Source organism: Salmo salar, chromosome 04 (genome assembly GCF_965601325.2).
Source record: "Salmo salar chromosome 04, fSalSal1, whole genome shotgun sequence".
Lineage (NCBI taxonomy): Eukaryota > Metazoa > Chordata > Actinopteri > Salmoniformes > Salmonidae > Salmo > Salmo salar.
This window is the reverse complement of record NC_138294.1, coordinates 12,834,048-12,855,839: the sequence shown is the minus strand read 5'-3', so window position 1 is coordinate 12,855,839 and position 21,792 is coordinate 12,834,048. Positions and strand designations below refer to the sequence as shown.

At 42.3% G+C, this 21,792-nt stretch overlaps 1 protein-coding gene across 6 annotated transcripts; it reads left to right on the top strand.

The window, feature by feature from the left end:
* The first annotated feature begins 1,042 nt into the window (after positions 1 to 1,042).
* Positions 1,043 to 18,721, top strand: LOC106596957 (CD209 antigen-like protein C). 6 transcript variants are annotated; one of them, XM_045716402.2, is made up of 7 exons: positions 1,043 to 1,168; positions 1,302 to 1,404; positions 2,421 to 2,516; positions 8,893 to 9,057; positions 9,178 to 9,320; positions 9,456 to 9,559; positions 17,589 to 18,715. In XM_045716402.2, exons 2-7 carry the CDS (start codon positions 1,302 to 1,304, stop codon positions 17,746 to 17,748), a joined length of 771 nt encoding a protein of 256 aa, XP_045572358.1. In that variant the 5' UTR covers positions 1,043 to 1,168; the 3' UTR covers positions 17,749 to 18,715. The 6 variants fall into 6 exon arrangements, with proteins under 6 accessions (XP_045572358.1, XP_045572361.1, XP_045572359.1 ...); XM_045716403.2 differs by having other exon boundaries at positions 1,049 to 1,183; positions 9,238 to 9,320; positions 17,589 to 18,720; XM_045716401.2 differs by having other exon boundaries at positions 1,049 to 1,183.
* Positions 18,722 to 21,792: the final 3,071 nt, after the last annotated feature.

Below are 21,792 nucleotides of genomic sequence, written 5' to 3'. Positions count from 1 at the left end.
TGACCACAGTGGAAGAAGTAGGACTGATTCTCTGTGTTGTTCATACTCTAGGTTCTGAGAGAGTGATCAGTCTAACTCTGTGTTCTTCATCCTCTAGGTTCTGAGAGAGTGTTCAGTCTAACTCTGTGTTGTTCATACTCTAGGGTCTGAGAGAGTGATCAGTCTAACTGTTGTTTCTACTGCAGCTATTGGAGGAGTGGAGGCCCTTATGGTGGTGGAGTGGAGAACTGTGTGGTGGTACCTTACTGGTCATCAGGCTACAGAGAATGGTGGGACAATCAGTGTTGATATCCACAGTACTGGATCTGTGAAAAAGGCTCTTTGTAGGTACTGCTGTTGAAGGAACTCTTTACTGAATCTGAAGACTGATGATATATTTTGGTAGAATGGCTCTATGAACGAGACGTTGGAGAGAAAGGCACATGCACACACACACACACACACACACACACACACACACACACACACACACACGCACACACACACACACACACACACACACACACACACACACACACACACATACACACACACACACACACACACACACACACACACACACACACACACACACACACACACACACACACACACACACACACACACACACACACACACAAACTGAATAATGCACGCACACACATAAAATTAGGTATATATCACTCAATACCTATTGTCAATCTTAAGATGTACAGTTCATTGTGTAGCATTTCTTGTAGGCTGTACACCCATCTCTCTCTCTCCCTCTACCTCTTTTAATTAGCAACATGTAATGTTACTTCCAATGCTTCTGCTAAGTTTATTCATTTTATAAATTTTCTCATCTTCAATTATTATCATAAATAACTATTATAATAATAAGAACAAAGGCACAGATTAATAAATAAAGGAACAATCTCTGAAGTCTACCAGCTTCCTGATTGAATGTGAGTTATGGAGTGTGAGCCATAATTTCACTTCCTTATGAACAATGTCACATATAGTTATTGCAAAATATGACGTCTTGCTTGAAAGTGATTGGATACTTAAAACATTCTTTCAATTGCAGTGCACCACAGACAGACATCAGAGACACCAATGGAGACCCACATCAGAGCAACTACTCAACTACTTGTCATTGAAGTTAGAATCACACAGTAGATATTACCATTAGGAGTCAGTTAGAAAGGTAATCATAAGTAAGGTAATAATATAAGTAAAAGTTAAAATCATATATATTACAATTAATGGTCAGACAATCTGAATTTGTTGATTCATTATTTGAATGGGGTAATAATTGATATTCGTTACGGTTTGTTAAGATGGCCGACTACATCAACAAACAGGTGATTGAATTAAACAAAGTTAATGAAGAAAACCAGAACAGAGCAACGAGGAGCGTGAAGACTGAGACCCATCTCTCAGGTACAAAGAATTATCTTTCTCTCTCTCACGCACACACACACCCAGATGCAGACAGGTGTGAACGCACAAACAGAACGCACACACGTATGCTGGCACGTGCACACACACTAATAGCACATCATAGAAAAATACTTGTTCATTTTTTATTGTTCTGTCTTCTGTGTGGTTCAGTTGGTACAGAGCCTGGGGTTTACAACCTGCTGGGGTCACATACACTAAAATGCATGCATTACATTTATTTTTTCACTTCAGTTATTGGAACTATGTGGAACTATTTAATAAGATCAACTGAAAATAATATTTTAATAAACAACAACACAGTGGATATCCTACCACTGTTTTTGGTAAACAGCTGAGGGGCTATGCTCCTCATGACCTGCCTGTTTTTTCCAGACAGAGAAACATAACCACTCTGAAAAAAATGTACGCTGCAGAAATGTAACCACTCTCAAATTCATAGACAGAGCTATGTATTACTGGTACTGTATGTAATTCATAGACAGAGCTACAGTATGTATGCAAGGACTGTCCATCCATGAGATCAAAATGATAGTTTTACCCATCTGAGGCTACACAGTGTTTGTTAACAGTTCCGTGGAAGAACAAGCTTATATTTTGGGTCCTGATGGGGTTAGAAGGTTAAACTAAGCTCATGAGGCATTTATAAGTTACATTCATGAAGAATGAATGGGTAAATATCTTACATTTTAAAGTACCAAAAATGTAAGCAGCAAACGCAGATAGCCTCTAAGTCACGCGTTGGCTATATTGTGTAATTTTGGTAATTTCTTCATAAAGTAGCTTCCTGTTTATCAGAATTGAGATTACAGCACTCTTGAGGAAATGGTTGCGCCCCCTTCGGGGGGGGGGGGGGGCGGGGGGTGGCCAGAATTCTAATAATAGTCAGTAGTGATGTAGGATGATGTTTGTTCTGTTTGTAATTTTAATGTAGGATGGTGTGTGTGTGTGTGTGGCTGTCTGTCTGTGTGTCTGTGTGTGTCTGTGTTTCTCTGCAGATGGAAGACTAAGACTCTATAGGCTGGCTGCTGTGTGTTTAGGAGTGCTGTGTGTTCTGCAAGTCACTCTCAACATCTCCCTGAGGCTGGCTTTCTGTGAGTGAGGCCCAAATGACACCCTATTATCACAGTACTTTTGACAGTGTACTATATAGGGAATAGGGTGTCATTTGGGACTGTGTACCGGAACCTATTTCAGTCAAAGTCAAGCACTGCCAAAAATGTGACAACAAAAACAAATAAACTGCATCAGCTCTACTTGAGTTCACAAACCATGTCTACAGTGCATTTGGGAAGTATTCAGACATCTTCACTTTTTCCACATTTTGTTACGTTACAGCCCAAAATTGATGAGGAGAAAAAAATATTGAATCAATCTACACACAATACCGCATAATGACAAAGTGAAAACAGGTTTATAGAATTTTGTTCCAAATGTATAAAAAAAAAAAAAAGTTTTTATTTACGTAAGTATTCAGACACTTTGCTGTGCGACTCGAAATTGAGCTCAGGTGCATTCTGTTTCCATTGATCATCCTTGAGATGTTTCTACACCTTGATTGGAGTCCAACTGTGGTAAATTCAATTGATTGGACATGATTTGGAAAGGCATACACCTGTCTATATAAGGTCCCACAGTTGACGGTGCATGTCAGAGCAAAAACCAAGCCATGAGGTCAAAGGAATTGTCCACAGAGCTCCGAGACAGGATTGTGTCGAGGCACAGATCTGGGGACGGGTACCAAGAAATTTCTGCAGCATTGAAGGTCCCCAAGACCACAGTGGCCTCCATCATTCCTAAATGGAAGGAGTTTGGAAACACCAAGACTCTTCCTAGAGCTGGCCGCCTGGCCAAACTGAGCAATTGTGGGAGAAGGGCCTTGGTCAGGGAGCTGACCAAGAACCTGATGGTCACTCTGACAGAGCTCCAGAGTTCCTCTGTGGAGATGGGAGGACCTTCCAGAAGGACAACCATCTCTGCAGCACTCCACCAATCACGCCTTTATGGTGGAGTGACCAGACAGAAGCCACTCCTCAGTAAAAGGCACAAGACAGACAACGCAGGAATGGCTTCGGGACAAGTCTCTGAATGTCCTTCAGTGTCCCAGCCAAAGCCCGGACTTGAATCCAATCGAACACCTCTGGAGAGACCTGAAAATTGCTGTGCAGCAATGCTCCCCATCAAACCTGACAGAGGTTGAGAGGATCTACAGAGAAAAATGGGAGAAACTCCCCAAATAAAGGTGTGTCAAGCTTGTAGCATCACATCCAATAAGTCTCAAGGCTGTAATCGCTGCCAAAGGTGCTTCAACAAAGTACTGAGTAAAGGGTCTGAATACTTATGTAAATCTGATATTTCTGTTTTATTATTTTTAATAAAGTTGCAAAAATGTCTACAAAACTGTTTTTGCTTTTTCATTATGGGGTATTGTGTGTAGATTGACGAGGGGAGAAAACAATCTAATACCGTGTAGAATAAGGCTGTAAGAAAATCAAAGTTTCTTATTTATTAAATTTTTTTACCATTATTTTCCCAGGTAAGTTGGCTGAGAACACATTCTCATTTACAGCAACAACCTGGGGAATAGTTACAGGGGAGAGGAGAGGGATGAATGAGCCAATTGTACGCTGGGGATGATTAGGTGACCATGATGGTATAAGTGACAGCTTGGGAATTTAGCCAGGACACCAGGGTTAACGCCCCTACTCTTACGATTAGTGCCATGGGATCTTTAATGACCTCAGAGAGTCAGGCCACCCGTTTAACATCCCATCCAAAAGACAGCCCCCTACACAGGTCAGCCCTGGGGCACTGCCCTGGGGCATTGTGATGTTTTTTAGACCAGAGGAAAGAGTGACTGCTACTGGCCCTCCAACACCACTTCCAGCAGCATCTGATCTCACATCCAGGGACTGACCAGGACCAACCCTGCTTAGCTTCAGAAGCAAGCCAGCAGTGGGATGCAGGGTGGTATGCTGCTGGCATAAGTGTCTGAATACTTTCCGAATGCACAGTATAAGCCTGGGATATCAACCATTCAAAGTTGGCCTTAGTGGGAGTGACCATAGAATTCTATGTAAGTGACCTTACTGAGAAAAATATTTGCCATTATTTTGCCATCCTTTGCTATCAAAAACATTCCCCCTGGTCATCACTAGTTAACACAGCCACAAAGTCATAATTATGGCTAAGCCCTAATTTCTCTCCTTAATTAGGGATAGGGGGCAGTATTTTCACGGCCGGATAAAAAACGTACCCGATTTAATCTGTTCCCAGAAACTAGAATATGCATATAATTAGTAGATTTGGATAGAAAACACTCTAACGTTTCTAAAACTGTTTGAATGGTGTCTGTGAGTATAACAGAACTCATATGGCAGGCCAAAACCTGAGAAGATTCTATACAGGAAGTGCCTTGTCTGACAATTTGTTATCCTACTAGGGCATCTTTATCAAAAATACAGCATCTCTGCTGTAACGTGACATTTTCTAAGGCTTCCATTGGCTCTAGGAAGGCGCCAGAAAGTGGAATGAGAGCTCTCCAGTCTCTGGGCAAAAAACAGCAGGGGGTTTTTGTGAGTGGTCCTTCTGAGAACAATGACACTGGTGCGCGCGTGCACGAGACGACTCTATGTTATACTTTCAGTGTTTGAACGAATACAACGTCTCCCGGTTGGAATATTATCACTATTTTACGCGAAAGATTGCATAAAAATGTATTTTAAACAGCGTTTGACAATGCTTCGAAGTACGGTAATTGTCACGTCCTGACCAGCAGAGGGCGTATTGCTTAGTCTTGGTCAGGATGTGGCAGGTGGTTTGTGTTTGTTTAATGTTGTGTTGGTGATTGGGACTTCCAATTGAAGGCAGGTGTGTATAGTTGCCTTTGATTGGAAGTCCTATATAGGTGTGTGTGTTTGTCTTTGGGGTTGTGGGGAATTGTTCTCGCACTGCGTTTGCATAGCCTGTAAGGCTGTCCATGTTGTGAGTATCATTTATTGTTTTGTTTTCCGGTGGATGCTTTGCCTTTTACCATTAAAAGAAAATGAGTATCCACAATCCCGCTGCGCCTTGGTCCTTTTCTATCCAGTATGACATTTTCAGCGACGAGTACGACATATGCTGTGACAGAATTCCCCACCACCAAACCAGGACCAAGCAGCGGAAGAAGTCTGGCGAGGACTGGGGAACACGACGGGTAAGGGAGACCGAGAGGCACCCCCAAGATTTTTTTTAGATGGGCGGCACAAGGGCTGTTTGACGGGGCAAGACGGGAGTGCCAGTCAACAGTTACCAGAGCTGCCCGCCAGTCAACAGTCACCAGAGCTGCCCGCCAGTCAACAGTCACCAGAGCTGCCCGCCAGTCAGTCACCAGAGCTGCCCGCCAGTCAACAGTCGCCAGAGCTGCCCGCCAGTCAACAGAGCTGCCCGCCAGTCAAGAGTCACCAGAGCTGCCCGCCAGTCAGTCACTAGAACTGCCCGCCAGTCAACAGTCACCAGAGCTGCCCGCCAGTCGTAAGTCGCCAGAGCTGCCCGCCAGTCGTACGTCACCAGAGCTGCCCGCCAGTCAGGAGTCACCAGAGCCGCCCGCCAGTCAGGAGTCACCAGAGCCGCCCGCTAGTCAGGAGCCGCCAGAGCCGCCCGCTAGTCAGAAGCCGCCAGAGTGGCCCGACTGCCAGCAGATGCCAGAGTGGCCCGACTGCCAGGAGATGCCAGAGTGGCCCGACTGCCCCGAGCTGCCAGAGTGGCCCGACTGCCCCGAGCTGCCAGAGTGGCCCGACTGCCCCGAGCTGCCAGAGTGGCCCGACTGCCCCGAGCTGCCAGAGTGGCCTGACTGCCCCGATCTGCCAGAGTGGCCCGACTGCCCGGAGCTGCCAGAGTGGCCCGACTGCCCGGAGCTGCCAGACTGGCAAGACTGCCCGGAGCTGCCAGACTGGCAAGACTGCCCGGAGCTGCCAGAGTGGCCCGACTGCCCCGAGCTGCCAGAGTGGCCCGACTGCCCCGAGCTGCCAGAGTGGCCCGACTGCCCCGAGCTGCCAGAGTGGCCCGACTGCCCCGAGCTGCCAGAGTGGCCCGACTGCCCCGATCTGCCAGAGTGGCCCGACTGCCTGGAACGGCCAGAACCTGGAGCCACCTCCAGATATAGGTGGGTTGGGGAGGGGGGGTGTAGCACAGTGCCTTCGTTGACGGCAGCCACCCTCCCTTCCCTCCCTTTTTGTTTAGGGGTTATTGTTTGTTGGTTTTGTTGGGGTATTGGGGATTTTCTTGTGTTTTTCTTTTTTAGGTGCATCCCGGAGTCTGCACCTTGAGGGGGGGGGGGGGGGTACTGTCACGTCCTGACCAGCAGAGGGCGTATTGCTTAGTCTTGGTCAGGATGTGGCAGGTGGTTTGTGTTTGTTTAACGTTGTATTGGTGATTGGGACTTCCAATTGAAGGCAGGTGTGTATAGTTGCCTTTGATTGGAAGTCCTATATAGGTGTGTGTGTTTGTCTTTGGGGTTGTGGGGAATTGTTATTGCACTGCGTTTGCATAGCCTGTAAGACTGTCCATGTTGTGAGTATCCACAATCCCGCTGCGCCTTGGTCCTTTTCTATCCAGTATGACATTTTCAGCGACGAGTACGACATATTCTGTGACAGTAATGGAATATTTTCACATTTCTTGTCACGAAACGCGCCGGCCCGTCACCCTTCGGATAGTTACCTGAACGCATGAAAAAAAGGAGCTTTTTCAATATAACTATGGATTATTTCGAACCAAAACAACATTTGTTGTTGAAGTAGAAGTCCTGGGAGTGCATTCTGACGAAGAACAGCAAAGGTAATCCAATTTTTCTTATAGTAAATCTGAGTTTGGTGAGGGCCAAACATGGTGGGTGTCAAAATAGCTAGCCGTGATGGCCGGGCTATGTACTCAGAATATTGCAAAATGTGCTTTCACCGAAAGCTATTTTAAAATCTGACACCGCGATTGCATGAATCTGACACCGCGATTGCATGAAGGAGTTCTGTATCTATAATTCTTTAAATAATTGTTATGTATTTTGTGAACGTTAATCGTGAGTAATTTAGTAAATTCACCGGAAGTTTGCGGTGGGTATGCTAGTTCTGAGCATCACATGCTAATGTAAAAAGCTGGTTTTTGATATAAATATGAACTTGATTGAACAAAACATGCATGTATTGTATAACATAATGTCCTAGGAGTGTCATCTGATGAAGATCATCAAAGGTTAGTGCTGCATTTAGCTGTGGTTTTGGTTTTTGTGACATATATGCTTGCTTTGAAAATGGCTGTGTGATTATTTTTGGGAGGGTACTCTCCTGACATAATCTAATGTTTTCCTTTCGCTGTAAAGCCTTTTTGAAATCGGACAGTGTGGTTAGATTAACGAGAGTCTTATCTTTAAAATGGGGTAAAATAGTCATATGTTTGAGAAATTGAAGTTATAGCATTTTTGAGGTGTTTGTATTTCGCGCCACGCTATACTATTGGATATTGGTGAGGCGTTCCACTAGCGGAACGTCTGTCCCTAACTGGTTTTAAAATGTACTTTTAAACTTAACCTAACTAATGAAGGCCAAGTTTAATGCGTTGATCTAGAAGACCTTCCGAGCATTTGGGCGGAAGTGTCTGGGAACGAGATTAGGTGTAATCTAAAATAACTTAACTTTAGAGCGTGTTTCATACTTCAGCACAGCATGTCACCCTTTATATATTTATATCATATTCAACATAGTGGGTTATGTCACATTTGACATGGGTGATATTGTCACATAGTCATGACACGTTTATGAACCCTTTATAAAGCATGACATACACTTATAGATGCTATATAACACATTATGTAGTGCTTATGAAAGCATTAGGAAGGCTTTATAAAGCCTTTATAAGCTGAAGGTAATATAAAGAGGGACCGTGAAGGTCAGGCTATATTATGAAGTTATTATTTGAGAGCATTGAAGATTAAATCCCGATCAGTGAAAGAATTATTGATCTAGCTAACTAGCAGATTTACATCAATCATCAACATCAATGATCAGTTGATAGTCTAACCTCTTTTCGCGACGTCAATCATGTCTTTTGTAACCAGTGTTGTAGTGATATTTATTTATGACGTCATAATTTCTCAATCAAAGTTTGTACCGACAGATGGCACCTTTTGAATATCTTCACAGAATATACATAAAATGCATCCTCAGATTACAACGTCTGACGATATCCACATTGTCTCAAGAACATGTTATATTTTTAACACCTTCCTACACCATGCTAGGCATACCTCATTTCAAAATAGACTGTAAACATCAATGTCAATCTTGAATGATAATTGATCACGTTTTACTGGTGAAAATTCCACACTGCATGCCAATCATCTCAATCATTATCATGGGAATATGCATTTAGATTTCTTGAATTTCTATTTTGTGAGTGAATTAACCAGGAGCTATATGTGTCAATCCTTTCCAGATAACAGAGGCAATGAGACTGCGGAGAAAGACCCGCTACAGACCAGTTACAACACCCTGACTAAAGAGAGAGACCAGCTACAGACCAGTTACAACACCCTGACTAAAGAGAGAGACCAGCTACAGAAGAAAATAGATGATCTCATGTCAAAGTTCTCTAATCTGAGTGAGTTTACCTAATAAATGATCATAACATCACATATCTTATATGCAGTAAACTTGTGTTCGTATTCTACAACAATAGGTGCAGAATAATAAGATGGAAATGTATGTTTTTGTCTTGTAGAACAAAAATGTCCTGAAGGCTGGCAGAAGTTTGAATCCAGTTGGTACTTCCTGTCTACAGTGAAAAAACCCTGGACGGAGAGCAGAGAGGACTGTCTGGAGAGAGGAGCAAACCTGGTGATCGTAAACAGTGATATGGAACAGGTGAGAGAGATATGGCGGGGGGGGGGGGGGGGGGGGGGTTATGATCAAACATCTCTTGGTCAGTAATATATCTTCAAGTATTTAACACATGTAGTTTATAGTAGTTTACAACATCAGTATCTTTCTCACCAACAGCAGTTTCTCTTTGGCCTCAATAAGAGAGCCTGGATTGGTCTGACTGACTCTGTTACTCAGGGGACCTGGAAATGGGTGGACGGCACACCACTGACCACCCCAAGGTAAGAGACTACTGCTCTATAATAACAATAACCACATTGTAAGGAGTAGGACTGATTATCAGTGTTGTTCATAATTATTATTTTTTACCTTTATTTAACCAGGTAGGCTAGTTGAGAACAAGTTCTCATTTGCAACTGCGACCTGGCCAAGATAAAGCATAGCAATTCGACACATACAACAACACAGAGTTACACATGGAATAAACAAACATACAGTCAATAATACAGTAGAAAAAATGAAAAGAAAAGTCTATATACAGTGAGTGCAAATGAGGTAAGATAAGGGAGTTAAGGCAATAAATAGGCCATGGTGGCGAAGTAAATACAATACAATTAAACACTGGAATGGTAGATGTGCAGAAGATGAATGTGCAAATAGATATACTGGGGTGCAAAGGAGCAAGATAAATAAATAAATAAATACAGTATGGGGATGAGGTAGATAGATGGGCTGCTTACAGATGGGCTATGTACAGGTGCAGTGATCTGTGAGCTGCTCTGACAGCTGGTGCTTAAAGCTAGTGAGGGAGATATGAGTCTCCAGCTTCAGTGATTTTTGCAGTTCATTCCAGTCATTGGCAGCAGAGAACTGGAAGGAAAGGCGACCAAATGAGGAATTGGCTTTGGGGATGACCAGTGAGATATACCTGCTGGAGCGTGTGCTACGAGTGGGTGCTGCTATGGTGACGCCAGTGGGTTTGGCGACGAGTATGAAGTGAGGGCAAACCAACGAGAGCGTACAGGTCGCAGTGGTGGGTGGTGTATGGGGCTTTGGTGACAAAACGGATGGCACTGTGATAGACTGCATCCAGTTTGTTGAGTAGAGTGTTGGAGGCTATTTTATAGATGACATCGTCGAAGTCGAGGATCGGTAGGATGGTCAGTTTTACGAGGGTATGTTTCGCAGCGTGAGTGAAGGATGCTTTGTTGCGATATAGGAAGCCAATTCTAGATTTAATTTTGGATTGGACATGCTTAATGTGAGTCTGGAAGGAGAGTTTACAGTCTAACCAGACACCTAGATATTTGTAGTTGTCCACGTATTCTAAGTCAGAGCCGTCCAGAGTAGTGATGCTGGGCGGGCGGGCAGGTGCGGGCAGTGATCGATTGAATAGCATGCATTTAGTTTTACTTGCGTTTAAGAGCAGTTGGAGGCCACGGAAGGAGAGTTGTATGGCATTGAAGCTCGTCTGGAGGTTAGTTAACACAGTGTCTAAAGAGGGGCCAGAATTATACAGAATAGGGTCGTCTGCGTAGAGGTGGATCAGAGAATCACCAGCAGCAAGAGCGACATCATTGATGTATACAGAGAAGAGAGTCGGCCTGAGAATTGAACCCTGTGGCACCCCCATAGAGACTGCCAGAGGTCCGGACAACAGGCCCTCCGATTTGACACACTGAACTCTATCAGAGTAGTAGTTGGTAAACCAGGCGAGGCAATCATTCGAGAAACCAAGGCTGTCGAGTCTGCCAATAAGAATGTGGTGATTGACAGAGTCGAAAGCCTTGGCCAGGTCGATGAATACGGCTGCACAGCAATGTCTCATATCGATGGCGGTTATGATGTCGTTTAGGATCTTGAGCGTGGCTGAGGTGCACCCATGACTGGCTCTGAAACCAGATTGCATAGCGGAGAAGGTACAGTGGGATTCGAAATGGTCGGTAATCTGTTTGTTAACTTGGCTTTCGAAGACCTTGGAAAGACAGGGTAGGATAGATATAGGTCTGTAGCAGTTTGGGTCTAGTGTCACCCCCTTTGAAGAGGGGGATGACCGCGGCAGCTTTCCAAACTTTGGGAATCTCAGACGATACGAAAGAGAGTTTGAACAGGCTAGTAATAGGGGTTGCAACAATTTTGGCAGATAATTTTAGAGAGGGTCCAGATTGTCTAGCCCGGCTGATTTGTAGGGGTCCAGCTTTTGCAGCTCTTTCAAAACATCAGCTATCTGGATTTGGGTGAAGGAGAAATGGTGGGGGCTTGGGTGGGTTGCTGCGGAGGGTGCTGGGCAGTTGACCTGGGTAGGGGTAGCCAGGTGGAAAGCATGGCCAGCCGTAGAGAAATGCTTATTGAAATTCTCAATTATAGTGGATTTATCGGTGGTAACAGTGTTTCCTAGCCTTAGGGCAGTGGGCAGCTGGGAGGAGGTGCTCTTATTCTCCATGGACTTTACAGTGTCTGTCACGTTCATCGTACCAAGTAGACCAAAACGCAGCGGGTATGTGTATGCTCATCTTGTTATTTATTAAGAGGATACAAAAACACTGAAACAAAACAACGACGAAAAACAGTCCTGTAAGGTGCTCTGACTATACATGGAACAACTACCCACAAATCCCAATGAAAAAACACCCCTATTAAATAGGACCTTCAATTAGAGGCAACGAGGAACAGCTGCCTCCAATTGAAGGTCAACCCAATAAACTAAACATAGAAATAGAATAAATAGACACAGACATAGAAATAGACTAACATAGAACATTGCCCCAAAAAAAACGAAACACACTAAACAAACACCCCCTGCCACGCCCTGACCAAACTACAATAACAAACAACCCCTTTTACTGGTCAGGACGTGACAGTGTCTTAGAACTTTTTTGAGTTTGTACTGCAGGATGCAAATTTCTGTTTGAAAAAGCTAGCCTTAGCTTTCCTAACTGCCTGTGTATTTTTGTTCCTAACTTCCCTGAAAAGTTGCATATCACGGGGGCTATTCGATGCTAATGCAGAACGCCACAGGATGTTTTTGTGCCGGTCAAGAGCAGACAGGTCTGGAGTGAACCAAGGACTATATCTATTCCTAGTTCTATTTTTTTTATGAGGCATGCCTTTTTAAGATGGTGAGGAAGGCACTTTTAAAGAATAACCAGGCTTCCTCTACTGACGGGATGATGTCAATGTCATTCCAGGATACGCGAGCCAGGTCGATTAGAAAGGCCTGCTCACAGAAGTGTTTTAGGGAGTGTTTGACAGTCATGAGGGGTGGTCGTTTGGTCGCAGACCCATTACGGATGCAGGCAATGAGGCAGTGATCGCTGAGATCTTGATTGAAAACAGCAGAGGTGTATTGAGAGGCCAAGTTGGTTAGGATGATATCTATGAGGGTGCCCGTGTTTACGGATTTGGGGTTGTACCAGGTGGATTCATTGATAATTTGTGAGAGATTGAGGGCATCAAGCTTAGATTGTAGAATGGCCGGGGTGTTAACCTGTCTGGGCGAGGTGGGACGTTTGCGTTAGATAAAGGAGAGTCTTGTCTTTAAAATGGTGTAAAATAGTTATATGTTTGAGAAATTGAAGTTTTTGCATTTTTGAGGTATTTGTAATTTGCGCCACTCTATACCATTGGATATTGGTGAGGTGTTCCGCTAGCGGAACGTCTGTCCCTAACAGGTTTAATCTAACCACATTGTCCGATTTCAAAAAGACTTTACAGCGAAAGCAAAACATTAGATTATGTCAGGAGAGTACCCTGCCAAAAATAATCACACAGCCATTTTCAAAGCAAGCATATATGTCACAAAAACCAAAACCACAGCTAAATGCAGCACTAACCTTTGATGATCTTCATCAGATGACACTCCTAGGACATTATGTTATACAATACATGCATGTTTTGTTCAATCAAGTTCATATTTATATCAAAAACCAGCTTTTTACATTAGCATGTGATGTTCAGAACTAGCATACCCCCCGCAAACTTCCGGTGAATTTACTAAATTACTCACGATAAACGTTCACAAAATACATAACAATTATTTTAAGAATTATAGATACAGAACTCCTTTATGCAATCGCGGTGTCAGATTTTAAAAATAGCTTTTCGGCGAAAGCACATTTTGCAATATTCTGAGTCAATAGTCCGGCCATCACGGCTAGCTAATTTAACACCCACCAAGTTTGGCCCTCACCAAACTCAGATTTACTATAAGAAAAATTGGATTACCTTTGCTGTTCTTCGTCAGAATGCACTCCCAGGACTTCTACTTCAACAACAAATGTTGTTTTGGTTCCAAATAATCCATAGTTATATTCAAATACCTCCGTTTTGTTCGTGCGTTCAAGTCAGTATCTGAAGGGTGACGCGCAAGCGCATTTCGTGACAAATAAATTCAAAATATTCCATTACCGTACTTCGAAGCATGTCAAACGCTGTTTAAAATCAATTTTTATGCTATTTTTCTCATAAAATAGCGATAATATTCCAACCTGGCGACGTTGTATTAATTCAAATGCTGAAAGAAAAAAATTGAGAATTCTCATGAACGTGCTTCTCAGTCTCACTGTTCCCAGGCTGACCACTCACAAACAGAGCTGCTTTTTTTCGCCCAGAGACTGCAGACACCCCATTACACTTTCTGACGCCTTCTGGGAGCCAATGGAAGCCTTTGAAAATGTCACGTTACAGCAGAGATGCTGTATTTTCGATAGAGATGCAACAGAAGGAGAACAAATTGTCAGACAGGGCAGTTCCTGTATGGAATCTTAGGTTTTGGCCTGCCATATGAGTTCTGTTATACTCACAGACACCATTCATACAGTTTTAGAAACTTTAGAGTGTTTTCTATACAAATCTACTAATTATATGCATATTCTCGTTTCTGGATAAGAGTAGTAACCAGTTTAAATCGGGTACGTTTTTTATCCGGCCATGCAAATACTGCCCCCTAGCCCCAACAGGTTCTAAGCATGTCCCAGTTCAGGTCACCAGATAGCACGAGCTCAGAAGATAGATGGGGGGGCAATCAATTCACATATAGTGTCAAGGGCACAGCTGGGGGCAGAGGGTGGTCTATAGCAAGCGGCAACAGTGAGAGACTTGTTTCTGGAAAGGTTAATTTTTAGAAGTTCGAATTGTTTGGGTACAGACTTGGATAGTAATACAGAACTCTGCAGGCTATCTTTGCAGTCGACTGCAACACCGCCCCCTTTGGCAGTTCTATCTTGGCAGAAGATGTTATAGTTAGGGATGGAGATTTCAGGGTTTTTGGTGGTTTTCCTAAGCCAGGATTCAGACACGGTTAAGACATCCGGGTTGGCAGAATGTGTTAAAGCAGTGAATAAAACAAACTTAGGGAGTAGGCTTCTAATGTTAACATGCATGAAACCAAGGCATCTACGGTTACAGAAGTCAACAAATGAGAGCACCTGGGGAGTGGGAGGGGAGCTAGGCACTGCAGGACCTGGATTAACCTCTACATCACCAGAGGAACAGAGGAGAAGTAGGATAAGGGTACGGCTAAAGGCTATACGAACTGGCCATCTAGCACGTTCAGAACAGAGAGTAAAATGAGCAGGTTTCTGGGCACGAAAGCATAGATTCAAGGCATAGTGTACAGACTAAGGTAGGATGTGAGTACATTGGAGGTAAACCTAGGCATTGAGTAATGATGAGAGAGATATAGTCTCTAGAGACGTTTAAACCAGTTGATGTCATTGCATATGTAGGAGGTGGAACAGCATGGTTGGTTAAGTCATATTGAGCAGGGCTAGAGGCTCTACAGTGAAATAAGACAGTAATCACTAACCAGGACAGTTATTGACAAGGCATATTGATATTAGAGAGAGGCATGCGTAGTCAAGTGAACATATGGGTCCAGTGAGTGGTTGGGCTGGCTTGGGACACGGCGATTCAGTCAGTTAGCAGGCAGGTGCTAACAAGCTAGCAGTTAGTAGGCCGTGGCTAAACAAGCTAGCAGTTAGCAGACCGGGGCTAAACAATCTAGCAGTTAGCAGACCGGGTTAGCAAGCAAGCAGTTAGCAGTTAGCATAATTCAATGACTACAAGGTGGGACTTGACCATCCAGGTGTGATAGAGACCTTTAGCAAATTACATATTGCTTCAAATCATGTTCACAGATCTCATTCCACAAGCACTAAAGATATATCTTAACCTGTTGGGTCTAGGGGGCAGCATTTGCACGTCTGGATAAAAAAAATGTACCCGATTTAATCTGGTTACTAATCCTACCCAGTAACTAGAATATGCATATACTTATTATATATGGATAGAAAACACTCTAAAGTTTCCAAAACTGTTTGAATGGTGTCTGTGAGTATAACAGAACTCATTTGGCAGGCAAAACCCTGAGACATTTTCTGACAGGAAGTGGATACCTGATGTGTTGTATTGACTTTAAACCTATCCCATTGAAAAACACAGGGGTTTAGGAATATTTTGGCACTTCCTATTGCTTCCACTAGATGTCACCAGCCTTTACAAAGTGTTTTGAGTCTTCTGGAGGGAGATCTGACCGAACAAGAGCCATGGAACGGTGATGTCCCATTAGACACCTGGCGCGCTAGTTCATGTTGGGTACCCTCGTTCCAATACGTTATAAAAGAGTATGCATTCGTCCACCTTGAATATTATTCATGTTCTGGTTAAAAAAGGCCCTAATGATTTATGCTATACAACGTTTGACATGTTTGAACGAACGGAAATATATTTTTTCCCCTCGTTCATGACGAGAAGTCCGGCTGGCTTACATCATGTGCTAACGAGACGGAGATTTTTGGACATAAATGATGAGCTTTTTTGAACAAAACTACATTCGTTATGGACCTGTGATACCTGGAAGTGACATCTGATGAAGAGAATCAAAGGTAATGGATTATTTACATAGTATTTTCGATTTTAGATCTCCCCAACATGACGTCTAGTCTGTATCGCAACGCGTATTTTTCTGGGCGCAGTGCTCAGATTATTGCAAAGTGTGATTTCCCAGTAAGGTTATTTTTAAATCTGGCAAGTTGATTGCGTTCAAGAGATGTAAATCTATAATTCTTTAAATGACAATATAATATTTTACCAATGTTTTCTAATTTTAATTATTTAATTTCTGACGCTGACTTGACTGCCGGTTATTGGAGGGAAACGATTTCCTCAACATCAATGCCATAGTAAAACGCTGTTTTTGTATATAAATATGAACTTGATAGAACTAAAAATGCATGCATTGTCTAACATAATGTCCTAGGAGTGTCATCTGATGGAGATTGTAAAAGGTTAGTGCATCATTTTAGCTGGTTTTATGGTTTTGGTGACCCTGTCTTTGACTTGACAAAACATTACACACAACTCTTGTAAATGTACTGTCCTAACATACTCTAAATTTATGCTTTCGCCGTAAAACCTTTTTGAAATCGTAAAACGTGGTTAGATTAAGGAGATGTTTATCTTTCAAATGGTGTAACATAGTTGTATTTTTGAAAAATTTGAATTTTGACATTTATTTGGATTCAAATTTGCCGCTCTTGAAATGCACCTGCTGTTGATGGAGTGCACCACGGGTGGCACGCTAGCGTCCCACCTAGCCCCAAGAGGTTAAATGTCATTAATAAAATACAAATAAAGTGTTGGTTCTTGTTCCAAAAAAGGCAATGATCCTTTTAATAAATCTGAAAAAACGTATCTGTATTTACATTGACCCCTTTTTTTTTTTTTTACACTGACTCTCTTGCACTATGTAAACTCACTAGACTCTACCCACACACTCACACATACTACACTGATACTCAAATACACATATACATGTACACACAAAACACACACACACACACACACACTGATATTGACGCCACAAATCAGTCCCATTCAAAATCGTATTTTCCCTAACCCGTACTCTTACTCTAAACCTAACCCTAACCATAACCATAAAACTAACCCTAACTCATAACCCTATACTAATTCTAACCTTAACCCTAAACCCCCTAGAAATAGTATTTAACACATCCACACACACACACACACACACACACTTTCACATTCTTTCACATTCTTCACACTCGCTGTGCTACTCTGTTTATTATCTATCCTAATTGCCTGGTCACTTTCTATGTTGTGTTAATATTTAAAAAAAAATGTTTAGCAAATGTTTTATTAATTTATTTCTTACTGTTTAACTCTGCATTGTTTGGGAAGGACCCGTACCTAAGCATTTCATGGTAAAGTCTACACCTGTTGTATTTCGCTCATGTGACAAAATAACATTTTTATTATTTTATTTTCTCTGTCTTGTTTACCCTGTAGTTACTGGCACTCACAGCAGCCTGATAATGGTGGTCACAACCCAGCAAAATGGGACGAGGATTGTGTTGAGCTGAACACAGAAACATGGCGTCCTGTAAAGGCATGGAATGACCTGTCATGTTTACTCAATCGTTACTGGATTTGTGAGAAAGTGGTTTAACAACACCATGACTACAGAGGAGATGGTGGGAGGAAGAGCACACATACAGCACCCTACGCTGCACACAACTTCATTCTCTCTCTCTAAGACACACACACACACCAATACACTGTAGGTACTGTACTCGTCACTACTTGTTGTCAAGCTGCTATCATGTTATATCACTCTGTTTAGAATATCCTGTCATGTTTCACTTCCTGATTGAAGGTGATTGGATACTTAAAAAAGGATATCAACCGTAGTGGACAACAGACAGGGATCAGAGAAGTACCTGGTGGAGATCCACATCATAGTAACTACTCAACTACTAGTCACTGAAGTTAGAATCATACAGTAGATATTACCATTAGGAGTCAGTTAGAAAGGTAATCATACAGTAGATATTACCATTACGAGTCAGTTAGAAAGGTAATCATACAGTCGATATTACCATTAGGAGTCAGTTAGAAAGCTAATCATACAGTAGTGTCATGACGTTGCCCTCTTTGGGTACAGCGAGCACAGTTAAACCCCCCTCCCTCTGCACCAGGCCTTTTCTATGCACCATCCCCCGACCTCTATACTTCTGACACAAGGCTGTGTGAAGGCAGCCATAAATTCCGAAGGAGAATGTCCTGCCTCATGGCCACAGTATGGAGAGAGAGGGGTTTCATAGAGAGACAAAGGAATTCTTCCACCTCACAGGACGGGGGAACCGAACGACGTTTATGTTCTGGAGAATGTATAAAAGATCGGTGAAGAATCCAGCTACGAGCTGGTCCACTTGGTACAATTTTATGAAACTCATAGAGACAATATTACCATAATAATATTTATATAATAGCCTCAGCTATGGGACTTACATCTAAATGGTTGTATAAAATGTATTAACCTGTTGGGGGTAGGGGGCAGTATTTACACGGCCGGATAAAAAACGTACCCGATTTAATCTGGTTATTACTACTGCCCTGAAACTAGAATATGCATATAATTATTGGCTTTGGATAGAAAACACCCTAAAGTTTATAAAACTGTTTGAATGGTGTCTGTGAGTATAACAGAACTCATATGGCAGGCAAAAACCTGAGAAGATTCCTTACAGGAAGTGCCCTCTCTGACCATTCCTTGAGCTTCTTGACTCTGTTTATTGAAGACTGAGGATCTTTGCTGTAATGTGACACTTCCTACGGCTCCCATAGGCTCTCAGAACCCGGGAAAAAGCTGAATGATGTAATTCCAGCCCCAGGCTGAAACACATTAGCGCTTTTGGCAAGTGCTCTATCAGAGGACAATGGGCTGAGGCGCGTGCACGAGTCGACCCCATGTTTTTATTTTCTATCGTCTTTGAACCTAAACACAGATTCCCGGTCGGAATATTATCGCTTTTTTACGAGAAAAATGGCATAAAAATTGATTTTAAACAGCGGTTGACATGCTTCGAAGTACGGTAATGGAATATTTATAATTTTTTTGTCACGAAATGCGTCGTGCGCGTCACCCTTCTTTACCATTCGGATAGTGTCTTGAACGCACGAACAAAACAGAGGATATTTGAACATAACTATGGATTATTTTGAACCAAACCAACATTTGTTATTGAAGTAGACGTCCTGGGAGTGCATTCTGATGAAGACAGCAAAGGTAATAACATTTTTCTTATAGTAAATCTGATTTTGGTGAGTGCTAAACTTGCTGGGTGTCTAAATAGCTAGCCCTGTGATGCCGGGCTATCTACTGAGAATATTGCAAAATGTGCTTTCACCGAAAAGCTATTTTAAAATCGGACATATCGAGTGCATAGAGGAGTTCTGTATCTATAATTCTTAAAATAATTGTTGTTTTTTGTGAACGTTTATCGTGAGTAATTTAGTAAATTCACCGGAAGTTTGCGGGGGGTATGCTAGTTCTGAACGTCACATGCTAATGTAAAAAGCTGTTTTTTGAAATAAATATGAACTTGATTGAACAAAACATGCATGTATTGTATAACATAATGTCCTAGGGTTGTCATCTGATGAAGATCATCAAAGGTTAGTGCTGCATTTAGCTGTGGTTTGGGTTTATGTGACATTATATGCTAGCTTGAAAAATGGGTGTCTGATGATTTCTGGCTGGGTACTCTGCTGACATAATCTAATGTTTTGCTTTCGTTGTAAAGCCTTTTTGAAATCGGACAGTGTGGTTAGATTAACGAGAGTCTTGTCTTTAAAATGGTGTAAAATAGTCATATGTTTGAGAAATTGAAGTAATAGCATTTCTAAGGTATTTGAATAACGCGCCACGGGATTCAACTAGCTGTTGAGTAGATGGGACGATTTCGTCCCGCCGACCCTAGAGAGGTTAATAGGATAAAGCTATTTGGAATATGTTGAGATGCTTGTAAGATGTTAATGTGAGAGAATTGTATTTTCTACATAACTTCTCTAGGACCAGTGGGACGATTTCGTCCCACCTACGTAACAGCCAGTGGAATCCCGTGGCGCGTTATTCAAATACCTTAGAAATGCTATTACTTCAATTTCTCAAACATATGACTATTTTACACCATTTTAAAGACAAGACTCTCGTTAATCTAACCACAGTGTCCGATTTCAAAAAGGCTTTACAACGAAAGCAAAACATTAGATTATGTCAGCAGAGTACCCAGCCAGAAATAATCAGACACCCATTTTTCAAGCTAGCATATAATGTAACATAAACCCAAACCACAGCTAAATGCAACACTAACCTTTGATGATCTTCATCAGATGACAATCTTAGGACATTATGTTATACAATGCATGCATGTTTTGTTCAATCAAGTTCATATTTATATCAAAAACCAGCTTTTTACATTAGCATGTGACGTTCAGAACTAGCATACCCCCCCGCAAACTTCCGGTGAATTTACTAAATCACTCACGATAAACGTTCACAAAAAACATAACAATTATTTTAAGAATTATAGATACAGAACTCCTCTATGCACTCGCTATGTCTGATTTTAAAATAGCTTTTCGGTGAAAGCACATTTTGCAATATTCTCAGTAGATAGCCCGGCATCACAGGGCTAGCTATTTAGACACCCAGCAAGTTTAGCACTCACCAAAATCAGATTTACTATAAGAAAAATGTTATTACCTTTGCTGTCTTCATCAGAATGCACTCCCAGGATGTCTACTTCAATAACAAATGTTGGTTTGGTTCAAAATAATCCATAGTTATGTTCAAATATCCTCTGTTTTGTTCGTGCGTTCAAGACACTATCCGAATGGTAAAGAAGGGTGACGCGCACGACGCATTTCGTGACAAAAAAATTCTAAATATTCCATTACCGTACTTCGAAGCATGTCAACCGCTGTTTAAAATCAATTTTTATGCAATTTTTCTCGTAAAAAAGCGATAATATTCCGACCGGGAATCTGTGTTTATGTTCAAAGACGATAGAAAATAAAAACATGGGGTCGACTCGTGCACGCGCCTCAGCCCATTGTCCTCTGATAGAGCACTTGCCAAAAGCGCTAATGTGTTTCAGCCTGGGGCTGGAATTACATCATTCAGCTTTTTCCCGGGTTCTGAGAGCCTATGGGAGCCGTAGGAAGTGTCACGTTACAGCAAAGATCCTCAGTCTTCAATAAACAGAGTCAAGAAGCTCAAGGAATGGTCAGAGAGGGCACTTCCTGTAAGGAATCTTCTCAGGTTTTTGCCTGCCATATGAGTTCTGTTATACTAACAGACACCATTCAAACAGTTTTAGAAACGTTTGGGTGTTTTCTATCCAAAGCCAATAATTATATGCATATTCTAGTTTCTGGGCAGTAGTAATAACCAGATTAAATCGGGTACGTTTTTTATCCGGCCGTGTAAATACTGCCCCCTAGCCCTAACAGGTTAAAGGTTTACCAAGTCACCGGCACCCCCCAGGGACACAGACAGGACAAGGCGTCATGTGACAGCCTTTTCTACGTTCAGTATATGAACCCCCACACAGGGTTTCTTTCTTCAGACCAGCTTACCTCGAGAAGAGAGAGAGCCAAGGTTTGACCATGCATTCCTCTACTGAACTTTAACCATACCACGTGGTAA

Excerpts from the sequence above, each read along its gene's own strand:
- LOC106596957 (XM_045716402.2), top strand. The coding sequence starts at position 1,302 with ATGGCCGACTACATCAACAAACAGGTGATTGAATTAAACAAAGTTAAT. Across the intron at positions 2,517-8,892 it reads CTCCCTGAGGCTGGCTTTCT|ATAACAGAGGCAATGAGACT; the intron begins GTGAGTGAGGCC and ends AATCCTTTCCAG. Across the intron at positions 9,560-17,588 it reads ACACCACTGACCACCCCAAG|TTACTGGCACTCACAGCAGC; the intron begins GTAAGAGACTAC and ends TTTACCCTGTAG.